Raw genomic sequence first — 23010 nt, forward strand, 5'->3', positions numbered from 1 at the left:
ACCGGTACAACCAAATTCTATAAACACAACAGCATCAATATTAATTTTTACCCACCCTTCATCTGGTTTCCGCCATCTTCTCGGACTTTTATTGGATATTGCGTGGTGCTTTTGCTTCTCTAGTTGACTGTGCCTCCACTCCTGTAACATATTTACTGTCGTTGCTTGAACCCCGAATTCAGATGTGCCGACCTTATCCCACACCCACCTGTTCCTTTTATTCCACAAATTCTAGCAAATCATAGCAATCAGAGCCAGCTTATCCGGAGTACAAACACTGACCAGTTGTCGAAATATGTCATTGATACTTCCCTCGTATCCACTTGAATCAACTTCCTGCAGCCCCACATTTGCCCAGACCATCCGTGCAAACGAGCAATCGAATAATACATGGGTTGCATCTTCATTATGGACTAAACACCAAGAACAACGGGTATCAATTTGCACTCTTTTTGCTGCAAGAGCCATAGCAGTTGGCAACACAGAACGACATACTCTCCATATAAAATTAATCACCTTACCCGGCAGCTCCAGATTCCAAATTCTTTTCCAAAACGCAGCATTCTCCCAGTTCTGTTCCCCTTGAATCCTCCTGTAGCAGCTCTTAACAGAAAAGAGTCCCGACTCCTCTAAAATCCAGTACCATGAATCCTCCTCTCTCTGTCGTGCCAATGGAATGCTTCTTATCAACTGAACATCTCTTTCATTGCATATATCTCTTAGTAGCTCATCATCCCAGTGCTTTGTATCTGTTTCCATCAAACTCGAAACTCGAGCATGCTCTAACTGTTGAGGCATCTCAGTTGTTAAATACCCATTTTCTCGACACGGTAACCACGGTATCTTCCACACCGTCGTCGTATCTCCATTCCCAATTCGTTTTCTACTGCCTTGACGGACTAAATCCTGTGCTGCAACTATACTTCTCCACATGTAACTCAGATTGGCACCCACCTTGGCTTGCAAAAAATCAGTTTCTGGGAAATACCTTGCTTTCATAATACTTGTAACTAAAGGATTTGCATTATTCAACAGCCTACATCCTTGTTTTGCTAACATTGCGAGGTTAAATTTGCTTAACCCTCTAAACCCCAGCCCTCCACCAGCTTTAACGTTACACAATTTATCCCATGCCAACCACCTAATTCCCTTGCCCGAACCTCCGTTTCCCCACCAAAACGAGTTCATTTGACGCTGAATCCCGTTACAAATTTCAGCTGGTAGTAAGAATAAATTCATCCAGAAATTAGGAATTGTTTGCGCTGCAGTTTTCAAAAGCACAAGTTTTCCACCTTTTGATATAGATTTAGTCCCCCATCCCTGCAACTTTTGGCTGACTCTGTCACTTAAAAATTTAAAAGCATTATGTTTCCTCCTTCCTATATGCATTGGCAGTCCCAAATACTTCCCTGGTGTAGAAATTTCTTTCACTTGCAGCACATCACACACTTGAGTTCTAGTCGGAGTTGTTGTATTAGGACTGAATACCACACTTGACTTTCTGAAATTTACAGCCTGCCCTGACAGATTCTCATATCTCAGCAGCAAATTTTTTACAGTCAAAGCTTCAGCAGCTGTAGCCTTGAAAAATAAGTAACAATCATCAGCAAAAAGTAAGTGTGAAACAGATGGTGCACCGCGAGCAACAGATAATCCATGAATCAAACCCATATCTTCGTGCCTCTTAAGCATAGAGCTTAATCCCTCAGCGCATAGAATGTATAAGTACGGGGAGATTGGATCTCCCTGTCTAATTCCTCTTTGAGGCTGGACATCACCAAAGACTTCACCTTCATGAATGAAACTATATGATACTGATCGAACACAAGTTATAATACGCTGCCTCCATATATCATAAAAACCAAATTTCACCATTATTGCTTCAAGAAAATTCCACTCTAGTCTATCGTATGCCTTAGACACATCCAACTTTAAACCCACCACCCCGTTAGTACCTTGTGTCCGTCTGCGAATGTAATGATTAATGTCAAATGCAATTAGTGCATTATCTGTCAGTAGTCTTCCTTCCACAAACGCACTTTGTTGTTCTGATATCACAGTAGATAGACAACCTTTCAGCCGATTTTCCATGACCTTAGATAAAATACGAAACAAAACGTTGCACAAGGATATTGGTCTCAAATCTGTCATTTGTTGAGGCTGCTTGACCTTTGGAATGAGACATACCACCGTACGGTTAATCCCTTCTGGAAGCTCCCCTGTGCTAAAAAATTGTTGACAGAATCGAACTACATCCCCTCCCACTATACTCCAATATGCTTGAAAAAATCCTGGGTTTAAACCATCAACTCCCGGTGATTTATCCGGGTGCATCGCAAAAGCAGCACACTTAACTTCATCATAGGTAACTGGCATTATAAGGTTTTGGTTTTGCTCCCTTGTAATCTGTTTTACCACGTCCATATCTGATAGTCTCCCATCTGTCTAGAGCTTTGAAACAAATCTGAAAAATAGCCCTGAATGATCTGCCTAACCTCATCTTTGTCTTCCTTCCATTCCCCAGCCGCATTTTGCAATCTTAGCACTTGATTTTGTCGACGTCTGCCTGATGCGAATTTATGAAAGAATTTTGTATTTTGGTCCCCTTCCCTAAGCCAGAACTGTTTAGATCGTTGTTTCCAATACACTTCCTGCTTTTCTAATAACTTGAGGAACTCATCTCTGGCTTCATTATATTTTTGAATTCCATATGCATCTCTTCTTGATCGATATTTCCCCATCTCTCTTCTATACTGTTGAATTTGAGTACGCATTTCCTTTAACTTCCCCCTCCCCATTCTTCAAGCTTCAAACAGCAGAACTCCAATTTATCCACTACACTTCGCCCTTCTACTTGCTCCCAGCTTTCTTGCACTATTTTTCGACATTGGTCCTCGCGGATCCACACATTTTCAAACTTAAATCTTCGTACTCTTGGAGCATAGACTTTTTTATTTAGATCGAGAAAAAGAGGTAGATGGTCAGATGTCGAAACTTCTAACACTTTGATCTCAGCTATAGGGAACATAGTCCGCCAGTCATGATTCGCCAAACCTCTATCCAGTCTCTCCTGGATCCACAACCCGGTCCCACGTGACTGTTCCCACGTAAATTCACTGCCAGTAAAGCCGATATCCATCAATCCACAGTCACTAACTGTATCTCTGAACCCTTCTAACAAAGCTCGAGGTTGTGGTCTTCCTCCTTGTTTTTCATGATCAAACATCATATCATTGAAGTCCCCGATTACAAACCATGGAATCTGAGATTCTCGAGCTAGTTGTTTAAGTAAGTTCCATGACTCTTGCCTCCTTTGCCTCTCTGGACACCCATAGAATCCGGTATACCTCCAACGACCGATATGCTCACACACTACTTCACAGTCTATATAATGGTTACAAGTACCTTTGATCTCCACTCCCCCTTCATTCTTCCAAATAAGAGCCAGACCCCCTCCCTGCCCTACAGCATCAACAACAAAACAGCCACCATAATGAATTGCCTTACGAATCTCCTCAATTTTATTTTTGAGAACCAACGTCTCCGATAAGAAAATTATATTTGGCCTTAATTGATTAATGATTTCCTTAAGAAATCGAATTGCTCGTGATTTGGCCATACCACGACAGTTCCAAGCCAAAAAACTCATAATTCCCGGCGGGCCTGGAAACTAGAGCCCGCCGCTTGCAAGTTTTTTGGAATAATTGATCCAATTGTGTTTTCCCCAGTATTCTGTACAGGCCCATCCATCTGCATAAGCACAGGCCCACTACCCGACTTAATTATTTCCACATCAACCCTTTTTCTTTTCGTATCTATATAATCCTAATTTGTGAATACAAAGAAATTGGAAATTTACATTTTCTTTCCTTCCTGCTTTTTTTTCTTTTACTACTTCAGGGGTCTGATCTGTAATTTCCAATTTATCTTGGACTATCCACTGCGAAACGGGTTCCGACCCAAGAACATTTACCACTGTTTTCTTCGGCGTTTGATGAAGAATCCGAAGAAAAACGAGCGACCCATCACTCATCACTCCTTTTGAAATTATGCTGCGGTTGCAACGACCCATAGTTTCAGGAGAGGTTTTCTCCATCGACTTCAAATTTCAAAATATCGCTGGCGAATCTTTCTCATGTGCCTTGCTATTTTAACAAAATTCCCCTCTCTGAAATTAACAGTGGCCATGGGTAGTGGTTAGTCTCCATCTACTCTTTCCCCCATGATATTGATCTTTTGGCATTGTCTTCGTTGCTGTTAGTGATAATTGGTTCTGTATTTGATTGAATCCAGTGTGTCAAGGGAAAAGAGTGATAAAGAAATCATGAGAGAAATTCAAACAATCAGGTTATTATTGATTTTCTGTCGATCATCATTTACGGATGTTATATTTCATTGAACTGAGAATTGTGTGTTTATTCTTTGTTAATTGTTTTTTTTTACAATTTTATTTCAGAGAAGAATGCAATATTGATCACAATGACACCAGTGGAAATGTTTGTGAGATTGAAGATCGATCTAATAGTGAGAATAAATATCCCAATACCCAGAGTTCCTGTATCGGAAATATTGCTAGGTGTATTTGTTATTTGAGTTCATGTTTTTCGTCCGTTTGACAATTTGTTTGTAATGTTATTAAGTTATTGTTGTACGAATATATCCGCAGAGCATTCAAAGGCAGACTACCAATCAAACTCAACACCATTTGCTCAGCGTCAAATACGTCTCGGTTGATGCCATCTCCGGTCGAAAAGTCTGGTAAAATCTAAATGCATAGTTGATATGAATTTTGCAAATAGGTTGTTTAATTATTATAGTTTAACTTCATATGCATATCTGATCTCTCGATGAAATCATTACTTTGTGATTAAAAATTGATTGCGTGTGTGCTAACAGTTTTCCTTCTCTTTTAAAGGTGCACGAGGATGAACCAGTATTTCAAGCATTTAAACTGATGAGGCAAGAGGGATTCAGTAGGTTACCAGTGGTTGAAAGTAATGGCAAGAGGGACAAGACAGTCTTTAACTCAGCGAGAGGCGCCGTGAAGCCATCATCTCTGTGTGCTGTCTCGCCTTCTTCTAACCGTGAAAGTGAGTGTTATAACCGTATTAATCACTAATCATACCAGTTCTCTTCTAATATTTATATGTCATGTTTGTTTGTTTTCATTTTAAATTTTCAATGCTAATATTTCTGTTTCCTACTTCGTTTGTAAGGATTGCTGCTAATAGTTCTGGTTGGGTATTGGGGCTTTGGAGGATGGTTTTTGGTTTTATTTTTTTGATGTTATATATGTAATTTTTGACTTGCGTATTTTAGTTATATTAATTAAGTCATCAGGATGTTTAGCTGTTGGAGCATGCAATCTTGTGTGTAAGTATCAACCTTTGGTTTTATTGATCAGGTTAGACAGTAAAGAGTGGCAAAGAAATCGCTTCTTTCAGTCTCCACATTCGTGCAGGTCAATCATTCCTAACTTCTTAATCATGAGAATATGACAATTTCATGGTTTACTATATAATATTTGCTCGGGTATTGGATCCCGGGAAAAAAAATTTGTTCTATAATTATAAAAGAGAGAGATGAATATTTCTGAAGTAAATAAATGATGTTACTTAAAAACGTTTTATCTATTCTTTCTTATGGTGTTGTGAATCTTCCATCCGTTTGTGGTGTACTGCACCTTATGGTATTTAAATAAATATGTTTGCATCAAAATTATACTTTGGAATGTTGAGATCAATCAATGGTTAAGAAAATAACGATCATTGCATGCATAATCTCTTATCCAAGTTCCTCCTGCTTGCATTATGAACGTGGTATGCATTGGATCTGGGTTCATTTGACTTCCTCTCTGATGATGTGCCTTTCCACTTTTTTATTAGGTTGACTTCTGCCATTTCTGATAAACTTCTGTACATAAGAACTTATATATAATCCTAATTTGTGAATACAAAGAAATTGGAAATTTACATTTTCTGTCCTTCCTGCTTTTTTTTCTTTTACTACTTCAGGGGTCTGATCTGTAATTTCCAATTTATCTTGGACTATCCACTTCGAAACGGGTTCCGACCCAAGAACATTTACCACTGTTTTCTTCGGCGTTTGATGAAGAATCCGAAGAAAAACGAGCGACCCATCACTCATCACTCCTTTTGAAATTATGCTGCGGTTGCAACGACCCATAGTTTCAGGAGAGGTTTTCTCCATCGACTTCAAATATCAAAATATCGCTGGCGAATCTTTCTCATGTGCCTTGCTATTTTAACAAAATTCCCCTCTCTGAAATTAACAGTGGCCATGGGTAGTGGTTAGTCTCCATCTACTCTTTCCCCTATGATATTGATCTTTTGGCATTGTCTTCGTTGCTGTTAGTGTTAATTGGTTCTGTATTTGATTGAATCCAGTGTGTCAAGGGAAAAGAGTGATAAAGAAATCATGAGAGAAATTCAAACAATCAGGTTATTATTGATTTTCTGTCGATCATCATTTACGGATGTTATATTTCATTGAACTGAGAATTGTGTGTTTATTCTTTGTTAATTGTTTTTTTCTTACAATTTTATTTCAGAGAAGAATGCAATATTGATCACAATGACACCAGTGGAAATGTTTGTGAGATTGAAGATCGATCTAATAGTGAGAATAAATATCCCAATACCCAGAGTTCCTGTATCGGAAATATTGGTAGGTGTATTTGTTATTTGAGTTCATGTTTTTCGTCCGTTTGACAATTTGTTTGTAATGTTATTAAGTTATTGTTGTACGAATATATCTGCAGAGCATTCAAAGGCAGACTACCAATCAAACTCAACACCATTTGCTCAGCGTCAAATACGTCTCGGTTGATGCCATCTCCGGTCGAAAAGTCTGGTAAAATCTAAATGCATAGTTGATATGAATTTTGCAAATAGGTTGTTTAATTATTATAGTTTAACTTCATATGCATATCTGATCTCTCGATGAAATCATTACTTTGTGATTAAAAATTGATTGCGTGTGTGCTAACAGTTTTCCTTCTCTTTTAAAGGTGCACGAGGATGAACCAGTATTTCAAGCATTTAAACTGATGAGGCAAGAGGGATTCGGTAGGTTACCAGTGGTTGAAAGTAATGGCAAGAGGGACAAGACAGTCTTTAACTCAGCGAGAGGCGCCGTGAAGCCATCATCTCTGTGTGCTGTCTCGCCTTCTTCTAACCGTGAAAGTGAGTGTTATAACCGTATTAATCACTAATCATACCAGTTCTCTTCTAATATTTATATGTCATGTTTGTTTGTTTTCATTTTAAATTTTCAATGCTAATATTTCTGTTTCCTACTTCGTTTGTAAGGATTGCTGCTAATAGTTCTGGTTGGGTATTGGGGCTTTGGAGGATGGTTTTTGGTTTTATTTTTTTGATGTTATATATGTAATTTTTGACTTGCGTATTTTAGTTATATTAATTAAGTCATCAGGATGTTTAGCTGTTGGAGCATGCAATCTTGTGTGTAAGTATCAACCTTTGGTTTTATTGATCAGGTTAGACAGTAAAGAGTGGCAAAGAAATCGCTTCTTTCAGTCTCCACATTCGTGCAGGTCAATCATTCCTAACTTCTTAATCATGAGAATATGACAATTTCATGGTTTACTATATAATATTTGCTCGGGTATTGGATCCCGGGAAAAAAAATTTGTTCTATAATTATAAAAGAGAGAGATGAATATTTCTGAAGTAAATAAATGATGTTACTTAAAAACGTTTTATCTATTCTTTCTTATGGTGTTATGAATCTTCCATCCGTTTGTGGTGTACTGCACCTTATGGTATTTAAATAAATATGTTTGCATCAAAATTATACTTTGGAATGTTGAGATCAATCAATGGTTAAGAAAATAACGATCATTGCATGCATAATCTCTTATCCAAGTTCCTCCTGCTTGCATTATGAATGTGGTATGCATTGGATCTGGGTTCATTTGACTTCCTCTCTGATGATGTGCCTTTCCACTTTTTTATTAGGTTGACTTCTGCCATTTCTGATAAACTTCTGTACATAAGAGCTTATGTATTTTTTCCTCTTCATATCCATGGTCTACGTTCGAGTTGGTGTAGATTACCCGGTACTCGCTAATTGTGATTGAGCTTTTTGTCAATATGTGCACCTTTTGAGCTCTTTATGAACTTTGTTAATCACTAAGAAATCACTATGCATATATTTGTAAGCTGGTTTAAATTTAGTGTCACTTGAAAATATATTTTGTATTGTTATAGTTTTGTGCAGCGGTTAACTATTTATTTTTTTCGTGTTTGTGTTGTGTTGTGGCTTTGATCAGGTTAGGTTAGTATTTTTTGGAGCCAAAGAAAATTTTCGTGTGAGTGTTATTTTTTCAAGCAGATTATTTATATTATCTACCTATCACCTGGTTTGGTAACTGATATAAAAGAATTATAAATACACTGAAAAACACTTTCTGCAGTTAGATAAAGAGTGTTCTCTTCTTCTGATCTATGTCCCTTTCATCAGTATATTTTGGAACTCTCACAAGTGCATATATTGAGCATTCATTTATATTTTATTTGTGTGGTTTTCAGGCAAAGATAGGTATTATCCATAATATGGAATTTTTTATTCAGTTACCCTGTTCATTCAGTTTATGATCCTGGCTTTCTGAAATTCTAATTTCGGGTAGGAGGATGTTCTTTTTAAGAAATGTGTTTGATTATGGAACTTCTTAAGACTAGAAGCTTGAGGCAGTAACTTTGTTATATTTTTTCCATGAAATCAAGTTTTCTACGTGCTTACATCGTTTATGTTGTGGATATCCAGGGCATAACTTCACCAAGGAGGCTCCAAACAAGAAAGCTCTTCTTAATCTCATGCAAGACAAGGTAAATTTTATTTAGATATTTAGGAATGCCATTTTGAAAGTGCTAACCAGAAGACTCTTTTGTGAGGTGCCACCCCAAGGAATCTTTTATGCCTGTAAGAGTACTATTATACTGTTTTTGGAATCCCCTGGCTGTAGCTTTCCTGTAAACAAACATATAGCATCACAATTTAATTGCTTTAACCTTTATTTTAAATTTAAATTATGACTCCTCTTTATTCTAAAATCAGCTCCTATAATATCTTTGCTGATATCCTTTGAAGTTAGTTTGTTTGACCTGTATTTCTGTTCTGAGAGTTGATTTTAATATTACTGGATTTACACCCCTATATCAGAGTAGTTTCTTTCTTGAAATTAGTTGAGATTCCAGATGAGAGCCAGAAAAGTTAGGATATAACCACACCAGTAAGTTTCTGATGAGCTTTAGCAAACCTCGAGGCTCGAACCCATAGTTACCAACAACTGTGCAAAAATTACTTGACATGCTGAATTTGATTGCCAAATTTCAAGCATTGAAGTTTCAACTGGTAGTATATCTATTCAAGTCGACTCAGAGCTTGGTCCTCTCCGTGTCTAAAATGCTCTAGAAGCAAGAAGTTTATTGTTTCTTACAAGTAGAATGGATAGTTTAGACGTTAACTATGCAATTCAGAGAGCCCCGTCCATCTGCAGGAGACTCTTTTTTTTTTCTTTTTTTTTGCAGGTCAAGGAGATTAGTCCCGTCCAATGTGTTGAGAACACTTCATGAGAAATTTATCCTGCGTCTTTCCAAGAGTCTAAGTTGAGGAGCTAGCAAAGTTTCAGAGACATATTCAGTTTCAGTTCGGGACATATTTAGCTAATAAAGTTGTCTAAGTTGATGGTTTTGTGAATTCTGGAGATTCTGCGCCTCTTGCAAATGTGAACCAGTATATGTTGCCAGAACAAAGTTCTGTGTAGTCCACGTTTTTACCGTAGTACCGTAGACCATAATCCTAGCCATTCATTAACTTTAATCTAATGAACCTGATTAACAGTACTTTTAATTTTTTAATAATTATTTTTGGAGAATACATACACTTATACGCTGTAATATACGTTAGTTACTACTTTAGAGGAGCAGTTACAACAGAGGGAGCATATTAAGGAGTAGTTCTGCACAAATTTTGCACGCACCATCACGATCGTTAGCAGAACAGTGTTTAATTCCTCCAGCCAATCATCACCAAACTCCTTGAGTTCTTCGTCGAAAGTTTTTTTTTGTTGTCTAATAATCTGAACATGGTGAATATCGAAGAAATTCTAGGTTGGTCATGATCAGTGGTCTTATTTCTTTATGATCATCAAATATTCGATTCATTGTACCAATTGTTTTTAGTTTTTCATGTTTTTTCGATTTCTCTGTTTGCGTTCTGCAATGTCAAGTCTTTTGATTATGGTGATTCATGTTTTTGTATCATTAATTCTGGTTAACAGTGAGAAAGATATTTATTTGCAGATGTTCACCGTCATGTTGAAAGTTCCGAGTCTGATGATTCTGTTGTTGGCTCTGACAATGAAAATTCAGAATTTGAGATAAGTGCAGAACAAGTCTCTGAGAATAATAAAGCTGATCCCACATGTCAGGTTGGTGCAGATAGTACTAAGTATTGGACGCCTAAATGTGATGAAACAAAGAAGCCAAAACTGAATCAGCATTTTTCCACTCTAGATGAGGCATTTGATTTTTATCGAGAATATGGAAAGGAATGTGGTTTTGATGTCATCTCGTCAACAAAGAAATCTGATAGGTGGGGTAATCTGTATGCAAAGTATTATCAGTGTAGTCGTGGTAACAAGCCTGATACCAAAAAATTTCGTGACTCTGTTGAACATGTCCTCCAAGGACCGTGCAAGAGGACCACATCCAAAAGATGTGAATGTAGAGCACGGATAATAATGAAGCGTGCTGGTCTTAGGGGCTTTGTGCTTATGGGATTCATAGAGGAACACAATCACCCATTAGCAACTGGTAAAGAGAAAATGTTTCTCAGATGTAATAGGAATTTGTCTACGCCATATCAGAACTTCATACTTGATTGTTCTCGAGCCAATATTGGTCCTACACGTGCCCATAGTTTATTGAAGGAGATGACTGGGTCTTATGATGAGATTGGAGCGACAGTTGATGATTTCAAGAATTTTTCTCGGGATGTGAAAGTGCGTATTGGCCCGCGTGATTGTGACAAGCTACTGTCCAAGTTCAAGTTGGAGAGAATAAAATCCAAGAACCGCTTTTATTATGAATACAAAGTTGACACTGAAGGGCACTTGACTGGTCTTTTTTGGACTGATGTTGTGGGGCAGGCCAATTATGATGTGTTTGGCGATATAGTGTCATTTGATCCTACTTTCCGAACAAATAAGTAAGTAATTGGTATAAAGTGTTGCTGTTGAACTTATTTCTATTTAAATTGCTATAGATTGTATCTTAATTGGATTATTCATGTTTCAGGTATCATATGGTGTTCGTTCCATTCACTGGAGTCAATAATCATTGGAAGAACGTTACATTCGCTGCAGCTCTTTTAGCTAAGGAAGATTACAAGAATTTCAAATGGCTCGTTACTACTTTCCAAAAGGCAATGGGTCGTGCCCCAAAAACTGTCATTACAGACCAATGTAAAGCAATAAAGAAGGCCTTGGATAAATGTTGGCGTTCCTCAACACATCGTCTGTGTATGTGGCATATTATGAACAAGTTGCCGATGAAGGTACTTATATATATATCTTTTGGTTAATGTGCTGCAGTACATTCTTCTGTTTATTATCTGTTATATTTCTAGTCCGTTTTTTTGTGTTTTCATGTATAATTATTTGTTCTTGTCTATTGTATAGGTTGGTGTTAGGTCCAAAGTATCGTAGAAGGGGGGGTTGAATACGATACTCACTACAATTTAAAATTCTTTCGAAACTTGCGGATAAACAAATTGCAGTCCTGTAATGGGTTTCGTGTTCCGGATATTTATTGGGTCGGTTTCTGAGGATATGAAAATATTAAACCAACACACAATATTTTCCAAGGTATATCTGTATATTGATAAATACCTCGAAGGTGCTACAAATCCAAACCCGAAGGTTGGCTACAATGACCACTCATTTAAATATTACAAGCCCTATCCACTACAAATATTTATGGTACAAAACTAGGCTAGGGTGTGTGTATATTTGAGAGAGTTTGTGCATAGCACTTGGCCATCCATCCCGAAGGATGATGTAAATTGTGAGAACCACAATCACATATTTATAGGCTTTCATAAACTAACCATGGTTAACGAGTTCGTCCTGGACGACTTGAGTTCGTCCTGGACGGATTCGATTTAACAAAATAAATCTAACTCCAAGAAACTCCATATTGAATGTGCTCCCTTGTTCTCTCTCATCTCTTGGGGACGAACTTTGACTTGGTCAAAGTTTGCTCCTCAAGAGTGTGGATACTCCATTGTGATGTACTTAGAAAATTTTCTAAGTGAGGAAGAGCCTTTGACTTTTGGTCAAATGTTGCTCCTCACATAGCTTCCTTGTTCTCTCTCATCACTTGGGGACGAACTTTGACTTGGTCAAAGTTTGCTCCTCAAGAGTGCATTGTCTTCACTTGTGATGATACTTATAGAATATTCTAAGTGAGGAAGAGCTGTTGACTTCGGTCAAATGTTGCTCCTCATATAGCTTCCTTGTTCTCTCTCATCACTTGGGGACGAACTTTGACTTGGTCAAAGTTTGCTCCTCAAGAGTGCATTGTCTTCACTTGTGATGATACTTAGAGAATTTTCTAAGTGAGGAAGAGCTGTTGACTTCGGTCAAATGTTGCTCCTCATATAGCTTCCACCATAGTGTCTTTTGACTTAGTCAAAAGTTGCTCCACCATTGTAAAAGCTTTCCTTGTTATCACTCCTTTGACTGAGATTGACTTGAGTTTGCTCCTCTCCCAACTTAGCCAAATTAGCTCAAATCTTGAGTTGGCACAAATCATATATTATATATATTATATTATATTCATAATATTATATAAATATATGTATAAATAAAGATATACATATAAATATATATAATTAATATTTATATAAACATATAGTAATATATATATACATATATTTAAATATATTCTCATATATTTAAATATATATAATATACATATAATTATATGTAAATATAAATATTAATATATATATATATATAGAATATATATAATTACCTATACATATAAATATACATATATATATATACACTTAAATATATAAATGTTTATGTAAAATATAAATACATATACTATATACATATATATTTATTTAAATATATATACATATAAATATACATATACATATGTTTAAAAACATATATACATATATATTATATATATTATATTTAATTAAATATACATATATACATATATAATTATATTTGTACATATACAAATATATAAGTGCACACATATATAAAATGTCACTTCCTGATATGGCTTTATGTGGAAGCTTTGACATATGGCATTTGAGCAGTAAGCTTTGGCATAGCTGACATTTGGCTTGGCTTGGCTTTGGAACAAATGACTTGATATGACTGGATCAATTCTTCGATCGATAAATACTTTGCAAAGCTCCGTACGTGCTGACGCTTAGTGCACTGGTCTGGTTCACAAGCGACTAACACTGAAGTTAAACATTGTACCGTCTTTGTCAGCAAACATTGATCAGTCGGTTCCGGGTTAGTTTATGCTTCAGTTTGTTGATTATAAATAACCAACCAAGATATATAGAAATATCTTGCTTCAAGAGTTGCACTGAAATCTTTCGAGTACTTGGACAACATCTTCATTGCTTCCGCAATCTTGAATACTTCAATCTTTATTCTTCACTGAGGCATGAACATATTAATGAACTTCTTCCAGTGAACTTATTCCTTCAAGACTGTAGATGGCTTCTTCAACCTTTGTCTTCGTATCTTCCGATTTCGGTGCAGGCGTAGTGTTATTTACTTGTCCACTGTTGAGTTATCATCCCTATGTAACAGATAGGGTTGTCTTTACATTTAGACTTACAATCTCCCCCTATTTGTTTGTTAATCATAACAAGCAAATCCTCTGGAGGATAACTCAACTAACACTAGAAAAAGTAAAGCCCTGGACTAGTAAATAATGCTACAAAGTTTCTGGATCATATAATACATTTCCAGATTTCATGAATAGAAATAAAAAAATGTGCATATCACCCTTTATTTCTCTTGTTCTTGCTTACCTGCCTGAAAATCCTCATAGTCTGTCTTGAAGAGAATTCAAAACATTCCATTATGCAAAGAACAATCAGCAGCTTCATTGAATTCTTCAGTGGTAATGAATAAGTTCCTGTCTACCACTTACTGAAGAATAAATGTATCACTTTATACATCTCCTCCCGTTACCTTGATCAGGTTCCCCTTAGTTATAAGTAGTTATCTTCCCTTTAGATGAAAGATCAATGCTCCTCCTTAGTTGAAAGAAGAATCTCCCCTCAGTAGTATACCGCTAAAGAGTAGTTTACTCCCCCTTAGTTGTAGACAGCAGAAGAAAGCTAACTTACTTTTTCTTCCCCCTTTCATATATTCTCCCCTTAAATATATTCTCCCCCTTAGTTGTGGAATCCTCCGAGGATATGTCGTATCAAATAGGTCAAGGAACGTGTACAATACTTCCTGTACCAAAATATAATCTCCCCATAGAGAACTAAACAACGCTAAAGCTGGGGTCGAAGATAGAGTTCAGAAGAAGGGTTTACTTTGATTGGGTTGGTCCCTATGCTGAAAGAATAGGTTCCAAATGGAAAAGTAATGAGTAAAACTGACATTCCAGTAACAACATCCACTTTGTCTTTAGGTATAAATTTGGTAATTAGTGGGTGTCTCACTAAAATGTTCTGCAGGTGTATCACTCAACACTCAATTTTCTCTCGGTTTTTGGGTAAGGGTGTCACTCACGAGTTCTGTAAGTGTATCCCTCCACACAAATACTGAGCTTCCAAAATGCTGAGTACCTGCAAGAAAATCACCTTAGCCACCCTTAAAGGGGGTCACCGGTGGTGCAATGGGAGTTCGTAATTCCCAGTCCCTGCAGACTCATCAGATAAATCCGAATCATGGTCCACAAGTTGCCAACCACTAAGTGGCTTATCCAATTAAGGATCCAGAGTTGTTTGCTCTGGGAGGTTAGACAAAGGCTTAATTATGGCAAAGGCCTAAGTCCTCCTCAATGTCTGTGAAGACACTTGATTCAAGTGAATCATCAACCATAAGTTCACAACGTGAAATGGAATGAACCGTAGTTGCTTCCGTCAATTCTTTCAACAACATGTGAGTTTTCAATACCAATTATTATATGTACCTCACAAGTGTTTCACTCTTCTCAATTTCCTATGTGTTTGCACTCACTCATGCTCACATATTTATCATTCGATCATCTCACTGGTTCTTCTCAGAATCTCACCAATTGTTTTAACTCTCAGTGTTTGGCTCACAGTGTTTCTCTCAGCACTCAAAGTATGGTCTTCTGTACCTGCATGAGAAAATCACCATAGCCCCTTCAAGAGAGGTCACTGGCGGTGCAATGGGGTTTCGTAAATCCCCGATCCTCAACTAACTCATCAATAAATTGACTCATAGTCAGAGAGTTGCCGATCTCCTATAAATAGGAAATCCATTCCGATTGGATCCAGATCTGTTCTTATCTGGGGAGGGAGACGAGAATCCTGAAGATTTGGCAATTGAGATCCTCGTTTCCTCCTTACACCTGTAAAGGCATCAACCATCTTATTTACCGTAAAATGATAAATGAAGAAGTTGCTTCTGGAACAAAACCTTTAACCTTACTGTGCACTCTCTTGTATTGTGTCCATAAGATTTTCTGTTTAGGCTCTTCATCAGAGTGATTACTGATGATGTGCTTGACTCAATACAAGATGCTCTGGCTGACGAGCGAATTTCAATGGACTCATCCTTTTGAGAGAATGATTCCAGAGACTGTTTAATTGCCTTTTCAGCTCTATATTCTTTTGGGAGAATACAGATGAGCAACAGTTACCTCAAGTTTGAAAACACCTTTTCTCCTTGAGAGGTAGAGCTGTGGGTACACTATCCCTCACATCCTTATTTGCTGTAACGAGTACAGTTTCTCCCTCATTGACCTCTAGTCTAATAAGTTCCTTATTACTCCAGGGGGAAAGTTGGGATGTGTTCTGAATTTGGTTTTATAGTCTGGGATAAAGATTGTTGGTTTTCAACCTTATGACTATCTAGGAAAGCCAAGAGGCTGATTAAGTTCCGAAGAACAGAAGGAGATATAAATGCATTTTAGAAAATCTATGATTTTGAATGAAAGCAATTGCATTTAATCTTTTGAGAAAAAATGAATCAGTTGTGACTGTAAAATGATTTTCATAAAGAATGACAATCACAACCGATGAAAGAATCGAAGTTTTCCATTAAAAACTGGTTTGAGTACAAGAGTCTGAATCTATGCATAAAAGGTTTAAATGAACTTGTCTTTGAAAAAGACACAGACTCCTGTTTCTCACTACAATTTTAAAAAGGAAACAAGAAAATTTATGCGCTACAGTGTATAAAGCACTCGCCACACTAATTAGTGAAAAGGCCTCATACTAGCACATCGTCAAAACAGACGCTGCAAGTGACAAAGATCACCAAGTACACAAATACAAGATAATCAATATCTCGTCTTATGACGCTACATGTATAGATGCAAAATATTCTAAGAAGTATTTATGAAATAGAGTAGTGGATACCAATTGTTGAAATCAATTGATAAGAAAATTTCTTTGAAGAAACTCACCACTCCAGAACATAAATATGAGACAGAATAAAGATTATGTTGTCTCCCTTGTACTCAGAATATTAAACACCTAAAATATATTAGCACCAGTGGATTTAAGAAATATGCAACAATATTTCACCAGTGCCAATACATCACAATCAATTCAAAAATAAAACATCAATAAAGCATCAAAAATAGATACCAATTAAATATTTCAAAAATGAATCAATCATGCTTCTTTTATTCTATCAAAGTCAATCAGGAAACAAATAAGCATATAATTGTCATGGATCACAATTTAACTAAGATAAAATAATAATTACCTACGCAATATCATATGATTATCAGATGAGCATATAACAACTAAAATCATGACAATCATACAAAGATATTCGCAAGCCCGAGGGAAAGTTGAAGAAAAGTTCACAAGTCCTATACATGTAATCATTAAACACAAGTGAATTCACACAACTCCTCGCAGAAAAATATTAACAATTAATATTAGTGATCTACATATAAGCATGCAAAATATCACTAACACTAAAAGTATCACAACTATATGCAGTTAGACATGAAATAAGATATCAATTAATAAATCATCAAATATCCAACACAAATAGTTATGCTTCAAATATATACACACTAATATAAATGGATTCAGCCTAGAGAGAATCTAAGTAACTCCACAAATAATAGTATATCATGACTAAATTCTAACTAGATTCTAACCACATACCAATTACTGATACAAGTCATAAGGCTAGAAACAAATAAGTCATGCTACAGATCATATACCAATATAAATGAATTCAACCTAGAAAATAATCCTAAGTATGTTCACAAATACAGATATATCACAACTTGATTATGACAAAGTTCTCTACTAGATACCAATTGTTAAAGAAGTATAGTTCAAGAAATGTAACATAATTAAATCATGTTTCATGTCATATCTAATCATTTAAATCATGAACAAATAAGTCACTTAATTGTCATGCAACACAATTTAAATAATTGAAATAACAAACACTCATGCTAAAACATATAATCACCATCTAAGCATGCAAATCAATAAACATGGCAATCACATATAATAGCAAAAAGCACGAGGTACTGGATTTTAAATAAATTCACAAGTCCTATGTATAAACAATTTTAATACTCATGAATTCATTTAAGAAATATGATAGACATGCTCATGAAAGAAGTAGTAACTTATAGAAAATATAGTATGTGATCCACTTGCAGTTGAGTAAAGTGATGAGTTGAATACCTCTGAGATTTGACATTCCACATTTTAGTTGATGTACCTTTCTTGTACTGATCAAGTCCAGTGGTTGTTGGCATAAGTCTTGGCAGGTCTAGAATCTTCCAAAATGCGCATATTTAAAAGATCCTTGACTTTCTTTTATTGCCTCATTCTTTAGGCTAACTAGTAGACCATAAAGAATTGCAACTTTCCAACAAACTCATCATATCACTAATCTGCATTCACTTAGCAATTATCTTGCACAAGTGACGTTAGTCCACATATAATATAATCATGGTATCACAGCACAGATAGTTGTATTGTGTGTGCCTTGTATCATGAGAGGTAATGATTTGAATACCAAATATGACTCTAGCAAACAGATATTTAAAATAATATGCTAGTCAGAAGTCATACCATGTCCGTGACGATCATCAGGTGTTGGATAGCAACTCATAGAGAGATGGTGAAGTAAGAGAATACAAACTCCGTTGGATCTGCAACTGCAAAGTCCTTGAAATATTGTATGAAGCTTCATCTTCTAGCTCACTGTAATATCCTGAACCCGAGTCTCGTCAATGGTGCTTTAGTTCAATCATGAAGGTCGTTGAGTCCCCTAAGATGTAGAGTCCTGAACTTGAAGATTCTATTTCCATCATCATCATAACCTTCTCTTTTGAAGTAACTCTAAGCAACAAAATTGGCTTGTCCCTCGTAGCAGAGCCAAAAAAAATCCAGTTGGAATCTAAATACCCGACAAGTACTAAGTAATGAATTGTCATTAGGTCAGGGTATCATAATCCGCACTATCTGCTTTCAAACTGATTGAGATCATCTTGATGTGCAATCATTCAATCTGGATCCCTTTAAGAGCTTCTGAATCTTCCTCAAGTTTCACTTCAGAGTGAAACCTAAAGAAACGACATTCTCTGACAGTAGCTCTCCCAGTCTTCACTTCACCATTAGGAACATTTAAGAACTAGAACCCGGGAATGATATTGACTTCAAACCCTTTGTCTAAGCAGATACGTTCTTGAATTGTCTTGTTCATCTCCAATGTGGTGTTGAGTTTGACTAGTGGATCCACCAAATGCTCCCCCTAAGCTGTTGCTGGGATTTTCTTAACAATCCTTATCCTTGCAAAGAGATTCTTCTTGGATTGAATCATCATAATACCAATGATATCACCATTAACAGCTTGGAGCAAAGTGTCGTTCAATGTCCTGTCCAGACTTACAATCACCTTCTGTTGATTAATCACAATCACCCTGTAGACTGTAGACTCCATTGAGTAGCCGAGGAAAATATTCAATGAGCTTCAAATGCAAGACTTGCAAAGAGGCATTTTCCTCCAAACACATACCAAGAGTTAGTGTTTGCTTCTGATTGGCCATTGACAAGAATGGTGTCTTTCTAGATTTATCAATGGTCAAGGTTCATCTTGATCAACCTTCATTTGTGACGTCTTGTCCTTCGAACACATACGAACAACACAAAAGAATCTAGAGTAGTCAATGATCATCACAAAAGGATATCTGGCTTTGTTTGCAGACATGACATTAGCTGATCCGTAGAAATCCATACGTATCATCTGAAGCGGCTCAGTAACGTTGATCATATCTTTGCTTCTGTGCGATGCTCCTTCGACTTCCCTATTTTGACATAACTCATATCCTTCATCCAATTTGAATTCCAGACGAGGTAGTCCTCTCAGCAATTCTCTTCTTACGAATAGAAAGAGCTCCTTGTTTTGTCATACAAGTGCGAGAGCTTCAGATGCCATAGCTAACACTGATCTGATGAAGTTTCACTATCAAAACAGCTCACTCCATCTTTAGTTGAAGTTCCATATTAGCTACGAGCAAAATTCACATCCATCCTGATTTGAGATAAAACACTATTCCATGAGCCGACATACTGTCATTTGTTAGAGAACAGTCTGATACTAGGAATTTGTGTGCTTTGACTCTTCCAAGAAAGATATGCTTCCATGATGACATTCCAGGAAAACAGGCATGTCCCGCAAGAGAATATTTGTTGTCATCTTTCAAAGATTATTGACGGAACTGCTCACATGATCACATTTGCTAACAGGGTACTTTTTGTGAATCATATGCTTTCAGCTACTCAGCAAACAGAGTGCACCAAAAATCATATGAAACATATGTAACCTGCAGTAACAAATGGAAAGAGTTCTATGGTCCCCAATCATAACTGGGTCCGGATGGATTAGAGATTTTTCTTTAACAGTGGTAACAACAGAATCAACCTTAACATGCTAATTCTTATTTAGACATTGCCCTAATGTGATTCTCAAACATGCTTTTCTAAAATCAATGCAAGTACAAAGACATGCATTCATGACATGAAAATAAGCAGACATGATGTTGAATACACATGGCAAACAATCAAAGATAAGACAAGAGCAAGACAGGCAGTTATGCAATTCAGAAGATTCAGTATTCTCTATTTAAACCAATTAACACAAGTGCAACAGGTAGCAAGTAGAATTACAGATATTCAATAATCTCCTAAAAGCATAATGATCATAAACAGATTAATAATCACATTATCAATTCATATTAATCCCACTCTATTGTTATATGGCATTATACTATCTCTATTACCTAAGTCAGTTTTAGATCTAACATGAATTTCTAAAAGTTCTACTGACACAAGGTAGACATTCATTCATAGAACAAATAAATTCCTTAACAAACAATTCAGATAAATAAGCAAATCTAATTGTACTAGGGAATCTAATTATACTGAAGTTAAACATTGTACCGTCTTTGTCAGCAAACATTGATCAGTCGGTTCCGGGTTAGTTTATGCTTCAGTTTGTTGATTATAAATAACCAACCAAGATATATAGAAATATCTTGCTTCAAGAGTTGCACTGAAATCTTTCGAGTACTTGGACAACATCTTCATTGCTTCCGCAATCTTGAATACTTCAATCTTTATTCTTCACTGAGGCATGAACATATTAATGAACTTCTTCCAGTGAACTTATTCCTTCAAGACTGTAGATGGCTTCTTCAACCTTTGTCTTCGTATCTTCCGATTTCGGTGCAGGCGTAGTGTTATTTACTTGTCCACTGTTGAGTTATCATCCCTATGTAACAGATAGGGTTGTCTTTACATTTAGACTTACAGTTGGTCCAAAACTGGCCTCGGATAAGAAATTTGTTGGTAGACTAAAGGGGGTGGTATATGCCGATCATCTCGCACCTACTGAGTTTGAAACCGAATGGAAAGAGGTGATAGAGGAATTCAAATTAGAGGACAATACGTGGTTGTCTGAAATGTTTGCTATCCGCGATCAATGGATTCCAGCCTATTTCTCTGGTATTGAGATGGCTGGTTTACTCAGAACAACTTCTCGTTCTGAGAGTTCTAACTTTTTTTTCCAACATTATCATGAGAGCGGGGATACTCTTGTAGAATTCTATTCAAGTTTTGAAAGCGCAATGGATAAGCAACGTTTAATAAATGATACTGATGATAGGAGATCCCAAGAAATTCCATTGTCTGATTCGCCAATGCAAATTGAAATAGATGCTTCCAAGATCTACACTTTAGAAATTTATTATCTTGTGCGGGAGGAAATAAGATCAGGGTGTTGCCATTGCATTGTTGAAGACAGAACAAAAGAACTAGATTTTTCAGCTTTTAAAATCAAAGATATGCTGCTGAATGATAAAATTTTCGAGGTAATACATTTTAATTTCTTAGGTGTAATCCACATTTAAATATATATTTCTGGTCATATAGTACCTGTTTTTTTAAGTTATGCTATATTCAGTGAGTAATGCTGGGCAGACATATACCAAGACATAAAATTAGACATGTTCCTAGAACTGGTAGCAGTATCATCTTCATAGATATGTTCCGCACTTTGTTAATATTTGATATATGTTCCTAGGTTATGGTGATCCACAGTGACAAGCATGTAACATGTAGCTGTAACTTCTATTTCCGTAAAGGTTATCTTTGTAGACACGCATTTGCAGCGTTGCATCATTGTGGCGTAAAAGAAATACCTCGCGAGTTTGTGAAGCCAAGATGGACCAAAGATGCCTTAAAGAATTTTTCTTTTTTAGGTTCATCTGATGTTAATGATCAGAGCAACAAAGATGATAGAACAAAACTTAAGAGGACCAGGGCATGGTTTGATTTCAACAATTGTCTCAATCTTGCTGGTGATGATGAGGGTAAGCTGGACTCGGTTTTACAAGCCTTAGAGTCAGTCAACTCTTCACTGTCAGAAGGTTTAGGGTCATCTGACTCCGCTGGTAAGGCTCATAGAGTTGACAAGTTCTATGGACCAGTATCGGATAAAGAAATTTCTGTGCAGAATCCACATGTTAGTCGGAACAAAGGTTGCGGAAGTCGTTTGAAGAGTAGCCGTGAAATAGCTGCTCAAGATAGAAAAAAGAGGAAATGTGGGAATTGTAATAAGTTAGTGCGCCACAATGTTCGTACATGTCCAGAGCCTATTAAGAACGGTTCTGTTTAATTTAGATTCTATTCTTCTGAAAGTACTATCTTTTAAATGGAAATGTGTTTATTCATATGTATAAGGCTGGTTTATGAAATGTGACATTGTTATTCCACAGTTGGATGTTTATAACCTTGAATTGTTTCTTGAGACCTTTTGGATGTGTTCTGTTTCCTTATTTAGTCATCCTACTAATAGGATACTGAGGCAGGTATCAACCATCTTGGCAGTGCAATTATCATGCATAATTCACTTTGTGATCCAGTGCCTCATTTAAAATTTATGCACTAGGTAAAGTGTGCATGTGCTTCGTTAAGAAACGAACACCAAGTAGCAACAAACAAAAAAAGAAATGTACTGGTATGACACATATACTGAAGAACAAATCTGAAAAAATAGATACTGAAAAACTCAATTTATTTATATTGTACTGTAGACTACTGCATGCCTTTATCAAGGAGTCAGGTGAAATTAGAAACTGATATACATGGAAGAATTAGAGAACATAGTGGCATAGGATATACTTTTATTAGACTAATAATGTCGCAGAAAATTGATTAAAAGTCACAAATCCA

At 36.4% G+C, this 23010-nt stretch overlaps 2 protein-coding genes across 2 annotated transcripts; one reads left to right on the forward strand and one right to left on the reverse strand.

Annotated features, from left to right (window-relative positions):
- Positions 1–2779: 2779 nt before the first annotated feature.
- On the reverse strand, positions 2780–3649 carry LOC108207248 (uncharacterized). The gene has a single exon (XM_017377709.1). It carries the CDS (start codon positions 3647–3649, stop codon positions 2780–2782), a length of 870 nt encoding a protein of 289 aa, XP_017233198.1.
- A 675-nt stretch (positions 3650–4324) lies between these two features.
- LOC108207249 (protein FAR1-RELATED SEQUENCE 6-like) lies at positions 4325–22453 on the forward strand. The gene is made up of 10 exons (XM_017377710.2): positions 4325–4347; positions 4457–4576; positions 4897–5090; positions 6572–6687; positions 6782–6873; positions 7012–7205; positions 10347–11253; positions 11343–11566; positions 21061–21647; positions 21860–22453. The coding sequence occupies exons 1-10, from the start codon at positions 4325–4327 to the stop codon at positions 22451–22453; spliced, it is 3051 nt and encodes a 1016-aa protein (XP_017233199.2).
- The last annotated feature ends 557 nt before the right edge of the window (positions 22454–23010 follow it).

This window comes from Daucus carota, chromosome 2 (genome assembly GCF_001625215.2).
Source record: "Daucus carota subsp. sativus chromosome 2, DH1 v3.0, whole genome shotgun sequence".
Taxonomy (NCBI): Eukaryota; Viridiplantae; Streptophyta; class Magnoliopsida; order Apiales; family Apiaceae; genus Daucus; species Daucus carota.